A 21,198-nucleotide genomic window follows, 5' to 3' on the forward strand; every position below is an offset into this window, starting at 1 on the left:
GCTAAAAATAAATTTTGGCTGCAGCCCTGTGCGCAATGTCATTCAGTATGAGCAATTATAACTAACTGTGTGTGTTATAGCCTTTTTGCTGAAGGTACACGAGTCAGCAAAAATAGAGACCTGGGACATAGTTCACTACCGTATATAAGTTAGTGAAAAATACCACATGATAGCTCACTGCCGTAGATAAGACAGCGAGAAATTGCCCATGGTGGCACACTAAAAATGAAAATGTGGTGTTCCTGAAATGCAAGCCTGAGGTCTCTATAGTGATTACACGAAAAAATCTAAACAAAAATAAGGGGTTCTGGATATTGGGGCCACAAATAAAACAAAGGAATTATGCTCACCAAAATACCACCAACCATGCATACCAACCACGCATACCAACTTTGCATGTCTGTGTACTGAAATAATGCATATCCACTGTATTATTATTATACATAACCCAATCTGAATACAAGGAGTGATTGTTGCTAAATTATTTTTGGCGGTAAGAAAATACCGCCTGGCCCCAAATCTACTCAAAATACCCAACAGGTAACTCCTCCAAGTATAAATTATACAGAAGGGGAGCCAAAACACAACCTTGTTTGACTCCCCGTTTAAGCAGGACTACGGTGGTCATGGAGCCAGCATCATCTAGCCGTACGTACACAACCCGCTGTGTTCTCATGCTGGGCCTTCCAAATACATTACAGCCACCTTGGCCAGCCCCACCCGTCCAATTCTGCCCATAATTTAGTGCGACAGACACAGTCAAAAGTTGTCTGAAAATCTATAAAAATGACAAACAATGCTTGCCCTCCCTTGGACGCCGCTCTACAGAACAGTTCTCATGTTCCAACGTCCATGCAAATGGTGAAGTCGGTGGAGAGTCAGCCATTAGACTGTTCTTTCACATCTTCTCCTAACGTGCTGTTCAGCTCTCATTGTTTTCCTTCCCTGCACACAAGGCGACATTTAACCCACTTACTCTGCCCCCCACATTGCGTTGCAACTTCTCTGCTTTTGTTCAGATGCTGTTGTTATTTATCATCTGCATTTCTTCCTCTGCCATCAGCCGCTTGGTATCTTGCTGCTTTCAGGCTTCGGTCTGTTCTCTCTGACTGCCTCTTTCATGCTGGGACATCTGCTGCCTTTGGGTTCCTGCTGCCCCTTGCCCGCTGTGACTTCTGCTGCCTTTGGGGGCATGTCTGCCTTCTTGCTGCCTTTTTTCCCCATTCTAGTTCTTGCTTGTTTGCCTCGCTGTGCTCCCTCCATATTCTGTTGTGTTTTTCCTCCGTGATTGGATTCCGGCATCATCCTGCTCTTCACTGCTCAGTCATCTTCCCATTCCTCCTTTCCTGGGTATGTTTATTGCTGCTCCTGAGTTCTCCTCTATATTCACATCCTACTGCTGTGCATCCAAATGGAATCTGACTACATTCTCACTATCCTTCGACAATAACCTCGACACACCGCAGATTGTTTTTTTTTTATGCCTAAGGCTTTTTCCCCAACCTTGGGCTGTTCTGGAGGTTTAGCCCTTCTTTCCACCGGATCACATTCCTAGGAAATTGTGGCGAACTCCAGGAACAGACCCTATCTCTTCAAGAAGAAAGGGACTTCTCAGCGAGACTCCAAAGATCAGGATCCTGAAGATTCTGGACAGTCTGACATAACCTCATCCTCAGGTGAGAGTGAAGGGGATCTTGCGGCCAAACCTGGCAACAGTATATCAATTGCTCTTGAATTATGAGTAGTGGAACTACCCGGACGAATGCCAGTTTGTGTGAAGTAGGGCAACTCTTTTTCATCAGCCCATGCTTGTAGGTGTCTCAGAACCAAGGCTGAGAATATCTTACCCATTACGTCCAAGAGGGACAACAGTCTGTAATTATTCAGCAAAACTCTATCTCCCTTCTTATAAATAGGTAAGAGAATCTCCTGACGTGAAGATGCTCGTATTTCCTCATCTAAACAGACCCTATCAAAGAGGATTTTTAAGAGACGGGCCCATCCACTAGAGTCCTTTTTTAATACAATACTAGCCAATCCATTTGGACCCGGGGCCCTGGAGCTCTTGAGTTTCAAAATAACTTCTTCTATATTCTCTATAGTTATCATCAAAGGGATCCACCTGGGCAATATTCGACCTGCTGCATTTGTGTTACCACCATAGCTATCCTTTAGGTACAGTAGACACTCCTTTTTATGAATAGGATTTAAAATTTGTTTCATTCTATCACTCTTGGCGCGAGAAAGAATCTGCCAAATATTCCTACTGTTTCCACTTCGCAGCACACCTATCATACTTTGCCAATGGCTGTTTTCGGCCGAGAGTTGCCAACGTTTCAGCCATTGCCTGTACTCCAACTTAATCGCCTTTATCTGCCAACTATTCCCATGTGGTTAGCCACCAGTACCTCGAAGCCTTCTCAGCTTTCCCCTCACAACTTTTTTAGCATCACGTATGGCGATATTAAATCTATTGGTATGCTTGTCAACCACTACCTAGTTCTCACGTTGATCCACACCTAATGTAGTTACTAGTTGTTTTAGCCAATCTTACATTTCATTACAAGTCGCAAAAAACAACCATTCAATATCACCAGCTAAAGCATGAGTAAACAATTGGTTGGCCTTAAAAACATGTCTAGCTGTCAAGCAGATCAGGGTACCCGCATGATTACAGAGGGACTCTCTGCAGCTCGGAGGGTTAGCAGGAACCTTAGGGAACCTTAGGGAAATCCAGAGTTAGGGCCAGAGTTAGGGCCAGGATGGCATGATCACTAAAGCAATTAAGTTCCAATTTTAGTTCTCTGGTTTTTCAACAAGCATGCATTAATACCAAAGAAGTAATCTAAGGTCGCTCTGCTCTTGCCCATGCTACATGTGTATTGTCCCGGTACAATTTTTTGCAACTTTTCAGTAAGTGTGGCACTCTCGTTCATCAGTACATTGAGCGTTGAATACCCCACCTAGAAGAAGTATCTGATTATGGGATGTTAATGCTTGACTGAAACCAATTACAAGCCCCTCGTAAGGTCTACCATGGGGGCCCCTTTTGGCCTTGATATATATGATATACCCAAAAAACATGGCAGATTCTAGCCACGTTTCCTGTAGGAGAAAAATATCATACTTAGCGAGCAAGTGGGCTGATCTATCTTTACTCATAAAATGGCTGTGGCTCTGCACGTTGCAACTTGCAATAATGTAGCTTTAGGACCCCATACACCTTTGTTCCCCCAGGGTAACTGTATCCTCATATGGTTGAAGCCAATGTGACCCCATGCCCCGTGTGTCCCCGATGTAGTTATATCGTCTTGAGGTTGCGCCCGATGTGTCATCTTTCTCCCAAACTTGGTGTTATTGTGTTATGGGTGATCTGTGGACTTCCCCCTGTAGAGTGTCATGGGGGGCCTAGCAAGGAGATTGGTGTACCCGTCAGGGCCTCTTACTGGGAGAGCACTGCAGACTTGGGTCTTTGACATAGGATGCTCATAACACACTGTCAGATTGTAACCTAGGGATCACAAAGTGTCTGCACACATGCATATTAATGATACTACCACGGGTGACAAAGTTTATAAGCACCCAGTTAGCTACACTATTTGAGGGAGGGAGTACAATGTGTTGCATATCTCTACTGCTAATAGTTGACAGTGTTAGGAATGTTCATTCAGGACTGTAGGAGAAAGGAGCGGTTCAAGAATGGGCTGTGTGCCATTGGATACAGCCTCTCAATTTTTACCAATGTTCCTAAGATTCCTAAGGTTGGCCTCCAGGTAGCAGGGTTAACAGGCCAAAGGCATCCACGTTGAAGTCTATCAGCCAGTAGTTAGGGGGGATGTCCACAGGCTAAAGAGACACTACCTACCTCCGTAGCCTTCAAACCCCAGTGGCCGGCTGCTGGTTTTATGTAGTTATTTATTTCATTTATTTGTAACATGCTTGAACGACACCCATGGGCACAGAAGCGCGGGGACAAGACAAACACCACAAAATAAAAACAAAGCATCAATCAAGCCAGAGAGTCAGAGGGAGATAAAACTGAGTAGTTATTGTGAGATTAGTTAAACAGAAGGGTCTTAAGTCTACACATAAAGATTCAAACTGCCCCACATAGTCTCAGAGCAGGAGGAAGGGTGTTCCATAGCCAATGTGCTGCCACTGAAAAGCAGCCATTTTGTACATGGGATAGCTTAGCAGCAGGTATTTCAAACAAACCTGTGTTGTTGGTTCGTAGTGCTTGCTTGAATGGCAGACACCTTATGCTTTTGGTCAAATATGCCAGGCTTTTCCCTTAAAGACATGAATGCATAATGCACTGTGTCCTAAATAAAATCTGCTTCTGTACTGGCAGACAGTGGAGTGACCTTCCTGCAGACACATATTCTGTTCTACGAAGACTAGTCAGTGCCCTGATTGCATTATTTTGGATTACACGTAGTCGATTGAGCTCCGTCTGTCCAATGCCCTGAAGGGGACAGGCAAAGTAGTCCAAGCGAGAGCCGATAATTGCACAAGCTGGTATATCAAGGAACAGTCTTGCCTGTACCAGTAACTTGACATAATAGGAGTCGCGAGACACAAGGCTACTGACATGCGCTTTCATTGTGAGCTTGGAATCAAATATCATACCCATCGTTTTAACTTTTGGGAGTGTTGTTAGAAGGCAATCAGCAATTTGAAAGGTGGCATAAGTAGGATGCATTTTGTGTAGTTTGGAAGCTGTGCCTACTAGCATAATCTCTATCTTTCCATTTTCGAGTACCAGGCCATTAAGAGTCATCCATTGACGAATACGGTTGTAGGTGTTTTTAATGATCTGTGAGTCAAGCTCATAGTCGCCGGAGAGAGGAAAAAGATGCTGAGTGTCATCCGCATAGTTTGCGTACCCAACGCCTTCCTCATCCAGGCAACCGAAGACTGGGAGAGTAAAGCAGCTAAAGTGCGTTGGTGACACACAGAACATCGCCCTCTGCCATAAGTCTTCTTGAAAAACTCTCGCCATCCGATTGGAGAGAAAGGACAGGACCCAACTAGATGCCTCACTAGAAAAATAGGCAGTGTCTTGTAGCCTGGTGGCTAGGATGGCTTGATCAACAAGGTCAAAGTATGCAGTAAGATTGAATAGCATCAAAAGAGATGCTTTACCTTTGTCTGCTTGCTGAAGAATGGAAGTGTTCATATCTAGAAGAGTAGTTTCTATGCTGTGATTGCTTCTGAAACCAGATTGGTTGGAGCCAAGGATGTTTTGTAATTCTAAGAACTTTTGAATTTGTTCATATGTCACTGTATCAATAATGTTCAAAAGAAAAGGTGAATTAGTAATTGGGTGATAGTTGCTAGGTAAGTTGGTATCCAGTGAGTTTTTTTTTAGGAGAGATTGAATCGAGGCCTGTTTAATAGAGCTCAGGACAGCATTTTCCCTAAGAGATTTTACAAATGTGGTGACGAGAGGAGCCAAGATCACTGCATATGATTTGACAATGGTGGCAGGACAGATATCACCCTTGCAGATGGTTGGTTTAATTTTCACCAGTAGTTCAAGCATATCGGGTTCCGATATTTCACAGAACCTCAAGAGAGTCTGAGATGAAAATGATTGCTTGGGTCTGGCTGCAGTAGATGGATCTTGGGTGACACAAGACTTGACACAATGTCCTTCCTTGATATTAGCAGTCTTTTGCCTCAGGGAATTCTGGATTTCATTACCCCAGATAGTGTCTTTTATCACTGGCGAGATGAAGTGGCATGGTTATTCAAGTTCACAGAGAATTTTGAATAACTCTTTGGAGTTTGATGCTGCGTACTTGATTCTTTATTTATAGGATAATTTCTTTGCCTCCTGAATTGTGGATTTGGAGGTTGTAGCTGCTACAGAGTATCTAGCTTTATCCACCAGTGATGATGACCTTCTCCAGCTCTTGAGTGCAAGTTTTTTCTTGCACTTTAGTGTCTGAATTTCTTGGGTATACCACGGTTTCGAGGGCTGGGATTTAACCAATCTTTGCTTTAATGGGACTAGTGTGTTAACTGCCATTATCATAGTATCATCATAGGCTGATACCATCTCACTAGACGACTCAAAGCTGTCAAGGACATTAAGAATAGGTGCAAAGAAGAGAAGCAAATAGGCTGGGGTAAGTTTGCGCAGGTTACGGCACTTGGCTTTCTTAGGGGCATCTCATCTTTTCTGCCTATGCAAAGGTGGAGCTATTTGAAAATGTATCGATAGATGATCTGACCATGGGCATGGTATGACCTCCACCCAGGGCTGGACTGGCCTACAACAAAGTCTGGAGATTTCTCGGTGGGCCTCTGCAACCTGGGCCTCTATTGTGTTTTATTTTCACATTTTCTCATAAGAAAAGGGTTGGACTTGCTCAAAATGTGTATTATGGGGCCACTTTGAACATTATTTCCAGGGCATCTTTTGGTTTCCAGTCCACCCCTGCCTCCACCTTCTCTGCTTGCACACCATGCGTGACTACACACTTCAGAATCCTGCCTGCAATATGTGTGGGCTTAAGAATGTTCTGTGTGAAGCCCAGACTTTACAGTGAGGTTTGTAGGATTCTAGCATGTGGGTCAGATAGATCATCAAAACCTAAGTGTAAATCTCCTAACAGAATAGTCTTAGCACTTGGTTTCAGATCTATAGACAGCCGCTCGAGACCCATCAAGTTTTAAGGCCTCATCTTCAAGTAAGTGGTGACCTGGGGGCTGTGTCGAATAAGCATCACTACTAGTGATTGCCGCTCTTCTCTTAGGGTCATCAGACCCACCTTTATGTTCAGGTATTTTTTGTATGTGTTTAAAAGTAGCCTTCACAGGAGACAAAGCGGGCTTGGGGTTAGTGTAGAGCAGATCCATTTATTGAGTGGGCCTCTCAATATTGCTTCCTGCGTCGTTCCATCATCCTGAGCTTTGATGACAAATTTTGACCCACTATGGAATCGTGCTCCCCTCTCACTGTGCGCTGAGCAGGCACTAGGGTAGTTTTACTCGAAAATGTAACCTGTTTAGGGACATTCTGGTGAGCTCCCTTATGGCCTCCTAGTAGAGCTTTATTGTCACTCATAGGAGGCAAGCTATTCATCATAGACAGCTCATTGCAAAGCATATCTAGTGTGTCTTCTTCGTTGCAAGCGTCTATGGATTAGGAGTCATGATTGGAGAAAGGGGAGAGAGCAGCAGTAGGCCTCTGGTTCACCAATATGACAATAGGACGTTTCACTGGAATATCGTCTCTCAATATGGGTTTGGTTTTTAAGTCCTGATCACTCCTTATCCCATTGTGTAAAGTATCCCCTTTAGTTGCATCTTTCATTACTGAAGTTGTCTCAGAATAGAAATCCAAAATGAAATCGGCCACTTTGGTCATAATAGTTTTACAAAGGTAGCGGGCGCCCCTCTCTCGCAAGAACAGACATGATAACCTGTTCAGTGGTTATTAACCACTTGAGAGTTCGCAGCCACTGCTTTTACTCACTGTGCCTTTCACAGATGGGAAATATCCATTTGCATATCAGTCTTTGTCCTGCCCAGGGGCAGTCCAGCACCGAAATACAATGGCAATTCCAATCTGAACGAGAGTACCACCAGCAACCCCATACACGTGTTTCACCCTTGTTGGGGATCATCAGTGAGGTGAAGCTGATGCCTCTCTAAGCACAGTGAGAGGCATCTGGGCAGGACAAAGACTGATATGCAAATGGATATTTCCCATCTGTGAAAGGCACAGTGAGTAAAAGCAGTGGCTGCGAACTCTCAAGTGGTTAATAACCACTGAACAGGTTATCATGTCTGTTCTTGCGAGAGAGGGGCGCCCGCTACCTTTGTTAAACTATTTGTTAAGGAACCTGGGATTGGTAACCCTAGGTCTCCTGGGGGCAACCAGACGTGGTCTCCCTCTCACTGTGCTTAGAGAGGCATCAGCTTCACCTCACTGATGATCCCCAACAAGGGTGAAACACGTGTATGGGGTTGCTGGTGGTACTCTCGTTCAGATTGGAATTGCCATTGTATTTCGGTGCTGGACTGCCCCTGGGCAGGACAAAGACTGATATGCAAATGGATATTTCCCATCTGTGAAAGGCACAGTGAGTAAAAGCAGTGGCTGCGAACTCTCAAGTGGTTAATAACCACTGAACAGGTTATCATGTCTGTTCTTGCGAGAGAGGGGCGCCCGCTACCTTTGTTAAACTATTTGTTAAGGAACCTGGGATTGGTAACCCTAGGTCTCCTGGGGGCAACCAGACGTGGTCTCCCTCTCACTGTGCTTAGAGAGGCATCAGCTTCACCTCACTGATGATCCCCAACAAGGGTGAAACACGTGTATGGGGTTGCTGGTGGTACTCTCGTTCAGATTGGAATTGCCATTGTATTTCGGTGCTGGACTGCCCCTGGGCAGGACAAAGACTGATATGCAAATGGATATTTCCCATCTGTGAAAGGCACAGTGAGTAAAAGCAGTGGCTGCGAACTCTCAAGTGGTTAATAACCACTGAACAGGTTATCATGTCTGTTCTTGCGAGAGAGGGGCGCCCGCTACCTTTGTTAAACTATTTGTTAAGGAACCTGGGATTGGTAACCCTAGGTCTCCTGGGGGCAACCAGACGTGGTCTCCCTCTCACTGTGCTTAGAGAGGCATCAGCTTCACCTCACTGATGATCCCCAACAAGGGTGAAACACGTGTATGGGGTTGCTGGTGGTACTCTCGTTCAGATTGGCATTGCCATTGTATTTCGGTGCTGGACTGCCCCTGGGCAGGACAAAGACTGATATGCAAATGGATATTTCCCATCTGTGAAAGGCACAGTGAGTAAAAGCAGTGGCTGCGAACTCTCAAGTGGTTAATAACCACTGAACAGGTTATCATGTCTGTTCTTGCGAGAGAGGGGCGCCCGCTACCTTTGTTAAACTATTTGTTAAGGAACCTGGGATTGGTAATCCTAGGTCTCCTGGGGGCAACCAGACGTGGTCTCCCTCTCACTGTGCTTAGAGAGGCATCAGCTTCACCTCACTGATGATCCCCAACAAGGGTGAAACACGTGTATGGGGTTGCTGGTGGTACTCTCGTTCAGATTGGAATTGCCATTGTATTTCGGTGCTGGACTGCCCCTGGGCAGGACAAAGACTGATATGCAAATGGATATTTCCCATCTGTGAAAGGCACAGTGAGTAAAAGCAGTGGCTGCGAACTCTCAAGTGGTTAATAACCACTGAACAGGTTATCATGTCTGTTCTTGCGAGAGAGGGGCGCCCGCTACCTTTGTTAAACTATTTGTTAAGGAACCTGGGATTGGTAACCCTAGGTCTCCTGGGGGCAACCAGACGTGGTCTCCCTCTCACTGTGCTTAGAGAGGCATCAGCTTCACCTCACTGATGATCCCCAACAAGGGTGAAACACGTGTATGGGGTTGCTGGTGGTACTCTCGTTCAGATTGGAATTGCCATTGTATTTCGGTGCTGGACTGCCCCTGGGCAGGACAAAGACTGATATGCAAATGGATATTTCCCATCTGTGAAAGGCACAGTGAGTAAAAGCAGTGGCGGCGAACTCTCAAGTGGTTAATAACCACTGAACAGGTTATCATGTCTGTTCTTGCGAGAGAGGGGCGCCCGCTACCTTTGTTAAACTATTTGTTAAGGAACCTGGGATTGGTAACCCTAGGTCTCCTGGGGGCAACCAGACGTGGTCTCCCTCTCACTGTGCTTAGAGAGGCATCAGCTTCACCTCACTGATGATCCCCAACAAGGGTGAAACACGTGTATGGGGTTGCTGGTGGTACTCTCGTTCAGATTGGAATTGCCATTGTATTTCGGTGCTGGACTGCCCCTGGGCAGGACAAAGACTGATATGCAAATGGATATTTCCCATCTGTGAAAGGCACAGTGAGTAAAAGCAGTGGCTGCGAACTCTCAAGTGGTTAATAACCACTGAACAGGTTATCATGTCTGTTCTTGCGAGAGAGGGGCGCCCGCTACCTTTGTTAAACTATTTGTTAAGGAACCTGGGATTGGTAACCCTAGGTCTCCTGGGGGCAACCAGACGTGGTCTCCCTCTCACTGTGCTTAGAGAGGCATCAGCTTCACCTCACTGATGATCCCCAACAAGGGTGAAACACGTGTATGGGGTTGCTGGTGGTACTCTCGTTCAGATTGGAATTGCCATTGTATTTCGGTGCTGGACTGCCCCTGGGCAGGACAAAGACTGATATGCAAATGGATATTTCCCATCTGTGAAAGGCACAGTGAGTAAAAGCAGTGGCTGCGAACTCTCAAGTGGTTAATAACCACTGAACAGGTTATCATGTCTGTTCTTGCGAGAGAGGGGCGCCCGCTACCTTTGTTAAACTATTTGTTAAGGAACCTGGGATTGGTAACCCTAGGTCTCCTGGGGGCAACCAGACGTGGTCTCCCTCTCACTGTGCTTAGAGAGGCATCAGCTTCACCTCACTGATGATCCCCAACAAGGGTGAAACACGTGTATGGGGTTGCTGGTGGTACTCTCGTTCAGATTGGAATTGCCATTGTATTTCGGTGCTGGACTGCCCCTGGGCAGGACAAAGACTGATATGCAAATGGATATTTCCCATCTGTGAAAGGCACAGTGAGTAAAAGCAGTGGCTGCGAACTCTCAAGTGGTTAATAACCACTGAACAGGTTATCATGTCTGTTCTTGCGAGAGAGGGGCGCCCGCTACCTTTGTTAAACTATTTGTTAAGGAACCTGGGATTGGTAACCCTAGGTCTCCTGGGGGCAACCAGACGTGGTCTCCCTCTCACTGTGCTTAGAGAGGCATCAGCTTCACCTCACTGATGATCCCCAACAAGGGTGAAACACGTGTATGGGGTTGCTGGTGGTACTCTCGTTCAGATTGGAATTGCCATTGTATTTCGGTGCTGGACTGCCCCTGGGCAGGACAAAGACTGATATGCAAATGGATATTTCCCATCTGTGAAAGGCACAGTGAGTAAAAGCAGTGGCTGCGAACTCTCAAGTGGTTAATAACCACTGAACAGGTTATCATGTCTGTTCTTGCGAGAGAGGGGCGCCCGCTACCTTTGTTAAACTATTTGTTAAGGAACCTGGGATTGGTAACCCTAGGTCTCCTGGGGGCAACCAGACGTGGTCTCCCTCTCACTGTGCTTAGAGAGGCATCAGCTTCACCTCACTGATGATCCCCAACAAGGGTGAAACACGTGTATGGGGTTGCTGGTGGTACTCTCGTTCAGATTGGAATTGCCATTGTATTTCGGTGCTGGACTGCCCCTGGGCAGGACAAAGACTGATATGCAAATGGATATTTCCCATCTGTGAAAGGCACAGTGAGTAAAAGCAGTGGCTGCGAACTCTCAAGTGGTTAATAACCACTGAACAGGTTATCATGTCTGTTCTTGCGAGAGAGGGGCGCCCGCTACCTTTGTTAAACTATTTGTTAAGGAACCTGGGATTGGTAACCCTAGGTCTCCTGGGGGCAACCAGACGTGGTTTCCCTCTCACTGTGCTTATAGAGGCATCAGCTTCACCTCACTGATGATCCTCAACAAGGGTGAAACACGTGTATGGGGTTGCTGGTGGTACTCTCGTTCAGATTGGAATTGCCATTGTATTTCGGTGCTGGACTGCCCCTGGGCAGGACAAAGACTGATATGCAAATGGATATTTCCCATCTGTGAAAGGCACAGTGAGTAAAAGCAGTGGCTGCGAACTCTCAAGTGGTTAATAACCACTGAACAGGTTATCATGTCTGTTCTTGCGAGAGAGGGGCGCCCGCTACCTTTGTTAAACACTTTGGTCATAATAGACTTTAACTGTAGCTTGTCAGCAGCAATGTCAGTAGAAAAGTTATGGAGATCTTCAACTTTGGCTAAAATCATGTCAAACCGCAAGAGAATAACTTCCATGTCTGCCTGGAAATCAACTCTTTATGAGGAGATCGAAAATACCTCTTCGGGACTATCGACCTCTACTGATTCAGACCTGTTATCCAATGCTGCCAGATTGGGGCTGCAGGACAAGTTAGCAGTGGTGGCATTGTTGGCACGTGCTGTGTTATTCCCCATAGAAGAATTGTGCTTACTCGTATGTGGAGCAATGATCCATTATTATCGATCAAGAGATGAGGCTTAGCATATGTTTGTCAAAATCTTCATCGCCCTGCAACTCAGGATCATCAGTTGGTAGCCCTTTACAATTATCCACCTCAGGTGGTACATTCGGACGAGAAGAAGTGCTTAACCGGTCAACCCTGGTCTGGGCAATTGATTGACAGTTCGACGGTAAAGATATTCTTCTTTTACTAACAACCTCAAAGAAGCCCTTTAGCATGGGCTGGTTTATTGCAAAGGTGGGCCTTGCGGTCAGAGTTGCTGCTTTTCTATCCTTCTTAGTGATTGGTCCATCAGAGAGGCTGCCTGCTAGGCCCAAAGGAGTCAGAGGGCGTTTAGCCACCTTTGTCACACCACTCTGCAATCCCGGTCTGCAATGGTTTTCTAGTTTCATCTTGGGTGGAGTGAGTCAAACCAAGATCACACAGGATATAAGCAGAAGCAAAATCCACAGGGAAGGATGGTACCTTATCTTGAGTCAGTTACCAAAGGCACAAAGGCCCACAGTCGCCGTACGAGACCAAGATTAGACACAACTTTCTTGCAGTTCTGGTCTCAGCCCGTAAGTCCCAGAAGAATAGTGAAAAACAAGCCTGCCCCCGCCCCCGTAGGGAACGTATAAACACTTATACTAGTAGCAAGAACTACCAGCCACTGCTGCCGCTCTCACCTTATTTGACGCAGTTCCCGTTGCTGGTACTGCACACTGCAGGAGAAGCCAGGCAGATCAATTTAGTATTCCGGTCACTCGTCCACCCGGCCCTGCACGGACTGCAGTGACTGCTTCTCTGTGGCCTCTCCACACCGCAGGAGCAAGGGGGTTTTGTTCAATGTTGTCCCGCCTCCAATGGAAAGTGTAATCAGACCCAAACATGAATTTGGTACCTGCAGTGACTGCCTCTATGCCGCCCACTCTGCGCCTCTCTCCGAGGGCAAGGGGGTTTTTGTTCAATGTTGTCCTACTTCCAATGGAAAGTGTAATCAGACCCAAACAAGAACGTGGTACATGCAGTGACTGCCTCTTTGCTGCCTCTCTGCGCCGCTTCGCGGGAGCAAGGGGGTTTTGTTCAATGTTGTCCCGCCTCCAATGGAAAGTGTAATCAGACCCAAACAAGAACGTGGTACCTGCAGTGACTGCCTGCCGCTGTACTTTTATAAACGTCTTTAAGGCTGTTATTTTACGATCAGTATTTGCCGTTTTCGTTTACATTTTTGCCTCGAGATTACATACATGCCAACATGCACAATTAAATTTGGGAGATACTATTCCAGTCCTGGCTTTACTAGAAGTCTGTGGTACATTATTATAAACCCCAGACAACAACTCCCAGAATGCAAAGCTAAAGCCAGGAGAGGACTAACATCTCCTGAATGTAAATATTGGACCCTAGGTTGTTTACCTCAGTACAACTTACCGAAATACATTTTTTAATTTGTTCGCTGTTTTTTCCAATTACGTTTTTTTGTGTGCATTTCATCTCACAACATCTCACTATTTAAAAAAAAATGTCTTATAATGCTTTTGTTAGTACTTGTTCTTCCTTTAAATATTTTTTAATGGAGGAAACACCTATGCACACTTATGAACCTCTGCCATCCGCTTCTGCTCTTTTTTCTTACTGTTTGGTTACGTTTTTGTTTTATTTCTGTGTGTTTTACATGTTCATGCCCCTGGCTCCTTACTTTAGCCTTCTTTTTTTGTAAGTAAAAAAGCATAGTTGTCATTTTGATGCGCTTTGTATATACTTCAATTAGTGCATTTACAGTGAAATACCGAATAAAATCACCATTCTACTTGCAGTGCACTTCAGACCTGCATCAAGCAACACAACAGGTTTCTGCATCTGCCTTTCCACTACCAACGAACAGACCCTGCCCTCCTTTCTTACAGTATGAGTGTGTATGCCTGATGGAGTAGATTGAAAGGAGTATGAGTCATTATGGATATTTGTACAGTTTGGTTTTTAATGCCTATGTTGGTTTGGTACCCCACTAAATATTTGTCATAAATGGAAATAAATTGATATTTGGTGAAAAGCATTGAACTCTTTCTTTCCATCCTCTTGCTCCTGGTCAATTCTTTTTGTACATACCCATTGCTTATCTGGAGGACCGAGAGCATACCAGGTACCCTTTATTTTGTGATTGTAAATGAAAGCGTACATCTATTTATAACACCCATTAGGGATTACATGATTTAGATAAAGGAATTAAGAAAATATAATGCTCTGGACTTTTTTGTTAACAAAAGACAAAATCATCCAGGGCAGAGCTGCCATAGAGCCGTGTCAGCTAATGCCCTCTCACCTTTAGTGTCCCCCTGTCGGCCATCTTTTGAATATCCTCTCCACCCCACAAGGCCCCTCTGGGGATATACAGTGTGTGTTGGTGAAATGTTGCTGCTTTCCGCAGAGACTGTTCTGTTTCTGGGTCAGCTAAAGCTGTCGGGGATCCAACCTGAAGGAGAGAGAGAAGGTGAAAGGAGCAGTTTTTTAAAATATTTTTATGGTGTTTATAATGTGTCCCTGCAGGTTAACAGTCACTTTAGAGTGTGTGGAGAAGAAACAAAGGAAGGAGGAGGAGAAAGGCAGAGAGTGAGAGAGTAAAATGACATGTTAAAAACAAGAAAAAATTGAGGAGTCTTGAGTGACCTCCGTAAACGGCAGTAGTTTGCTTAATGCTGGACCAATACATTTTCACAAAGGAGCCCATCGTGCTATACAGGAATATTTCTCCATGCCTGATGATATGCACAATAGTTACTTTCCAGTCCTGTGGTGTGTGTGTGTGTGTGCGTGTGTGTTTGTGTGTGTGGTTGGTGTTGTCAACGCTATCTATAAATGTACTGTTTGTCATACTGATCTGCATAATGTTCTTCTATGTGTGTGTGTGTCCCAAATCATGCTACCGTCTGGCAAAATTGCCTTTATTACCAGTGACGTCATTTGTGAGTCTCCAAGTGTCGCACATACAACCCCTACAACCCCTGAGGTCTCCCTTGCTAACCTGTGGTCTCTCTTGCGATATATATTTTTTTTAATTGAAGCTCCTTTGCTGTGGCCAGTGCCATGTGGCTTTTTGTTTCTGGAGTAGCTGGCTTTTTTGTTCAAGCCTCTAAATAAACAGGGGGTTCCACAAGTGCAACACTTTGGGCAGTGACCCTAAATAAGAATGAATAGGAATAACACAAAGTTTGTCTTTCTTTAATCTATACAATAATTGCTAGTCTCATTAAGGGGGTGAAAGGTCGTGTTTCATCGCTTCCCAGGATGTCACTTCGTAGGTGGGCCCAAATAACATAGGTCAAGCGTTGTGTGATTTCACTTCCGCTACCCCTGACATTTTTGTGAAATGTCGTCCCTGTTTACAACACTGTTTCCTGTAGATGTGTTTTTTGTCTGTGGCACTTGCCTGCCTAGAAGTGCTCTTTATTGCAGGGTTGAGTGTGAGCCTTGCTCAAATCACACTGTGGTTGTTCTGTAATATGCAAAGGAGGAATTAGACTCACCATAAAATGCGCCACGGTAAGGAATCCCACACCATAATCCCTTGTGATGCATGGATGGGCCACCTCCACAATGAGATCCGCCTCTCTGAAAAGGGAGGAGATAGTCATGGTAATGTGCCACTGCGAGAGAGTAAAGGAACCTTTAAACCTGTACTTCAATCTTTGTGATGCACACTAGATCAAACCTTTGCTCACCTGTCTCTGAAGTGATTGAGGTCATGGAGTTGCAGATGGGCTGGCACCTTTCCTTCCATTTTGTCAAGTTTCCGATTCCAAACAAACACCAGCTGAAAGTGGGTCTGGGATTCCTCCTTTAAAAGGTTTTCCACCAGATACTCACCTGAAAGAGAAGAAAAGTCTGTGAGAAACCTCGCCGTTGAGGGGAAGGCTGAAATCCCATTTACAGACCTTGAGCATGCCCCCAGTCATTGGCTAATGGAAATCAGAAGTACCCTGCTGAGAGATTTTAATGTTAACAAATAAGGACATATTTTGAAAACCGACATCTTCATAATCTGGGACCATAACATCTGGTTACACCAATGCTTCATTTCAGAAACATTGAAGCTAGGAGCCCATTGCCCCATGTACTACCACTCAGGCCATGCAGAAGCCGATATGCATAGCCAAAGCATCCATAACAGGTGTTGGCAAAGCCAACATGTCTGGATTTGCAAATGCAGAAGGTTTGATTTGTGTGTCTTGCATGGTGTTTGCAATCTAAATCATATCCTCCAATTTACAAAGACTGAGACACTGAGACAATGTCAACGGACTTCAATATTATGAGGGGTACACATCTAGGCTTACCTACTCACCGTCATTATTGCCATTTATGGTTGGGAGCTCCTTTATGTCAATTTAAGCATTTGACAGAAATCCCCCTCCCACATGATGATTAGGGGCGGCTTTAAGGTTGCTGCATTTAATGATAATCTCGGAATTTTTTACAGCAAACCCAAAGTGATAATTGAATCGATTTTCTATCAATAACCTCATTTATATCAATTTATTAATTTGACTGAAATCTCCCGTCCCCCACCCAGTGCATAGGGGCAGGTTTAAGGTAGCATGTGCCAATGTTATTAGAATTTTTGTAACAAATCCTGAGTGATAAAGAATTTTGAATCCATGCTTCAGCAATTTGTCATCTATAAACGTAATATCATAAGAGCTATACCCTGAGATGTCAAATTTAGTGTAAAGCTATGTGTTGGTACATCAGACGTTTTGAAATTGAACTAAGAATATCTATTAGCCAGTATACTTTTTGAAAGTGAAAGGGATACGACTTAACATGATCCGATTAATTTTCTTAAAATTATGACCTTCCTCAAATGTTTTAAACTTTTCTGAGCGAATACAATTGCTAAACTCATTAGCTTCTTCAAAGGAGTACAGATCCCCTCATTCCAAATGGGGTGAACACAACAGAAAGTGCAGAACTATTATATTGGCGTGTCTCGGTCAGGTAAATTGTAGTGTAAGAGGTTAGCAGCGGGAGAGTGAGGCACAAACATCAATGCTAGTTCCTTTCTCTACTTCAAGTCCCTTAACTGCCTTTCTTGGAGTCCCATTGTTTGCCAGGTTCCAACATGCCTCATCACATGGCATGAGGCCTAGCTCTACACGCACACATAAACCTGCTCACAGATACAACACATCTCCTTCTGCAAAAACAACACAGTTGAGAATGGCAGACCTTCTAAATGCTGGGACAAACAAACAAGAATTTAACCCAAAAGTATTCTACCTTGGCCTTCCACACACAGGCCACGCGACTGCCACTCCCGAGCATAAACCTCACCACACAGGGACAAAACAAACCTACATAAATTTGCAACCCTCAAGGAAACTAGGCCTCCTTCCACCAGGGACTGCCACTCCCTGGCAACAGTTCTGCCCCACCTGCGTGCCCTCCTAAACCCAACAGTCAGGCAAAACTCACTAACACACAGCGTCCCAAGGCATCCAACTAACTTGACCGAAATCACAGATCCAAAATAAACTGCACCACATCCTTACTCCCACAAGAAAAACACATAAAAGAAATTAAAGATTGACAGAAAAGTGACTAATATCACTAAGTACAAACGAAACTATGTAGGAACTACACAGGCATGGTGCGTAAGAGTGCACAGATTCTGTGTACTGTGCCCACCTTCACTGAAAGCACAGTATGATGAAAACAATTGTGCAATGCAGTACGATTTCAAAACAGCAATAACATTGTGGAAACATTTTCACGAAAGATCATCTCTCTAATAACTCCACCAGTGTTCTGAAAGTACATTTGTTCTGATATATTCACACTGCAACATCAAAACTTCACCTAAAAAAACACCCTTGAACATTGGTAGCTCTGTGTGCCAAAATAGGAACTACCATCCTATATCCACTTCAATTACATACATTTGCCATTACTAAACTCTGATGTTGGACAGCAACTACAACACTTCCTAACGGGATGTCTAGCTGAATCACGGAACGCACATGTGGACGATCACCTTAATACACTGACCACATATTAAGTGCAACTTCCCACGTAAAAATGTGGCTATCCCATATGATCACTGTCTCCAAGGTTGTCTCACGAGAGACACACTCTACCTGTGTGCCACAACAAATCCAGAAACGATTCTAAAAGTATGACATGTCCCTAAATTCTAAACAAGTCAATACATTTTTACTCATGGACGCTCACCATTGAATAATATCGCATAAATACTCTGTAAATGTCATCTCTAGGAATCAACTCCAATTGGACGCTCTCAGAATTATGTGTCTCAATGTCTGACACTCTCATTGGACGCTCTCACAATTATGTGCCTCAAAATCAGATAACTCTTGATGAAATGTGAGCAACACACCTGGTCAGCATGTGATCCACAACATGCAACTTTGTGTGTGAACATTTATTCTCAAAGTGCACACACTACCACTCATGAATTCCTGCACGTACCTCTGAAATCTGCACCACACACTCACACAATTCACATGCACTCAAGACTCTGCACTTAAACTGTACACAATTATGAGAGACTTTGGGATGACACGCAGCACTAGGCAGAGCAGTGTTGCTCAGGCACTGCTCTGTCAGTGTAGTCAAAAGACAATTCAAAACATCCCGAACATACATATAAACACTGCATCACTAAATACTGTGCACATAGCACTACATTGCCACAGTGCATGACCTCTCCATAATAGTATCAACATCATCATGAACATAAAATAAACAAACATCATTTGCATACTGGCTCAAAACTCACTGCTGACCAATGGTATCGACAGCATACATAAAAAACATAAGGCACTACTTCCAATGTAACACGGCATTAAAAGGCGCAATAATTCTTCTCCATCATTGCATCTTGATTTACTTAAACTGCTGTTCAAAACTTCTACTCTCATAAAATCTTGAGCACATTGCAGTATAATAGCATCTAAAACCCTTGCTTCAAGGTTGTCGAAAAGACGCTGCGATGCCATCATGCTAAGAAAAGTTAAACTAATTAACAAGGAATGCAAGGGTTGAAATTCCTCCTATCTCCAGAGCCAGAACAACGTCTCAAATGTACTCTCCACTCCCTCGACTGTAAAATGCGTGCCAAGCTTTGGACATGAATACTGTCGACCGGCAACGCAACATTAAGCTCTTCATTCCAACGCTACACGTTAGTTCAGTTTGAATAAAGGCAAGGTGACTTCCAGCAACGCCGCTTCAGCATACTCCCAAAACTGGCAAAGTAGTTTTAAAACATATTCTCCTAGCGCCACCTCACCTAACTGCAGAGACACGACAGCTTCACCACAGGATTACCACGAGCCCCTCAGAACGCTCCGTTCTCCCTCGTCGCCAAATGACGTATCTGGGTCAGGGAAATGAACAAGGAGCAGGAACCAGACCGACCCAGGTAAGTGCAAAAGAACAAGATGCTTCATTTCCGCTTAGTAACAGTCTAAGAGGTAAGCTGTGGGAAAGTGGGGCACAAACATCCATCCTGGTTCCTTTCTCTACTCCAAGTCCCTTACCTAGTTTCCCTGGAACCCCGTGGTTCCCCAGGTTCCAACACCTGATCACATTCCACGTGGCCTAGCTCTGCAAACACCCATACACATACTCACAGGTACAACATATATCTGCCGTTTTCACTAAATCAGCCCCAATCTGTCTAACGGGGCAGCAGGGATTGCCCGTATGGCGTGGGATCCCTGCATGTAAACTTGTAACTAGAGTTACGATTCAGTGTTCACGCAACATGCAGGGAATCTTCAAGCTGGTCCATGGGGCTCAGGGTACTGTGTTGTTATGTGCTCTGTCTTCCTTTGCTGCATTCATGATGTAATGTGAGTTCCGAGTGTGGGATTTTGCGTCAATGAGCCGCTGAGTGTTCTATGTATGACAGTTGGTGAGAGGCTGGCTGAGAGAGGGAGAGTATGCCAGTGAATGACCTTTATTTCCTATGTTACTACTTAACAACTGGGGCCTATCCAGTCTCTGCAACCTCTATTACAAAAATAAAGCCTGTTTTTGTGCATCTGTGGATCAGGCCTCTGCCTGTTTTTCCTTCACTAGGTAAAAGCAGACACAGTTTGTAGAAATCAAAGGGATAATGATGTTATTCATGTCATTATGGCTGCCATTGTGTATTTACTTCATACAAGTCAGTGCCCATGCCTTTTGCCACTGCATGTAGGGAATTTTCCAAATGTGTTTGAGATGATCTATCCCTGTGGCTGTGCAAGCGGTTGGGTCTTTCACCCTCATTCCCAGGCCTGAAGAGAAGGAGGCTGATATGGTCAGCAAAAGAAATGACATGTATTCTGATTACTAAGGAATCAGCTGGCACTGAGAGGACTTTCACTTCCACGTTCATACTTCTTTTATTGGGAGCTATCAGGCAGACAAACATACTTTATATTTTTTAATAGTGCTGTTTAACGCGCTGACCTAGCCAGTGGGTAGCCAGTGTTTGGGCTGGCATCTTTTACCAGTAGCACAGTGCAGTGAGTGGCAGTCTGTGCATTGGTCTGTGCATCCATTGGGATTAGTCCTTGGTCAGATCTTGAAAAAGCCACATTTTTAGAGATTTGCAAAATAAGTGAATTGTGGGGGCATGACAAGCTGATACCAAAGGATGGGTGTGTGACAAGAGAAGGATTGTTTGCGGGCAATGTTATTTCTTCAGTGAGGGGTGGGCGATAATGCTGTGGGAGTTTGAGTCAATGATCTGTTGGATTTTGTCTTTTTTTATTTAAATTTTTTTTGATACTGTCACATTTTTCCTGAGTTGCCACCTTGGGGTCAGGTGAAGACTTGGTAGAATGATATACTATTTCAGAGAGGACTTTGCTCCTGTTAAAGGCTGCTGTGATCATGGTGGAGTAGTAAGCACTTTGACCTCAGTAATCAGAATCCTACAGTTAGTTCAGAGAGATTTCAGGTTGGAGAGATCTCCAGGGTTACGGTTTTTGTGCCACAATTTCTCTAGAGCTCTGATTGAGCGGTTGTTGGAGGCGAGCTCATCGGTGTACCAAGGGGCGGATGATTCAGTCTTAGCATGGCTGGTTTTTAGG

The 21,198-nt window shown here is 44.6% G+C and overlaps 1 protein-coding gene across 1 annotated transcript in view; it reads right to left on the reverse strand.

Moving 5' to 3' along the window:
* The window catches only part of ASPDH (aspartate dehydrogenase domain containing), a 575,720-nt gene that overhangs the window by 197,803 nt on the left and 356,719 nt on the right, over positions 1 to 21,198 (reverse strand). Inside the window, exons 3-5 of the mRNA XM_069605013.1 lie at positions 15,814 to 15,958; positions 15,619 to 15,703; positions 14,418 to 14,567 (exon numbers count right to left, since the gene is read on the reverse strand). Coding sequence (XP_069461114.1) covers positions 14,418 to 14,567; positions 15,619 to 15,703; positions 15,814 to 15,958 — 380 coding nt within the window. The remainder of the gene's footprint in view (positions 1 to 14,417; positions 14,568 to 15,618; positions 15,704 to 15,813; positions 15,959 to 21,198) is intronic.

Source organism: Ambystoma mexicanum, chromosome 1p (assembly GCF_040938575.1).
Source record: "Ambystoma mexicanum isolate Mex_15411 chromosome 1p, UKY_AmexF1_1, whole genome shotgun sequence".
Lineage (NCBI taxonomy): Eukaryota > Metazoa > Chordata > Amphibia > Caudata > Ambystomatidae > Ambystoma > Ambystoma mexicanum.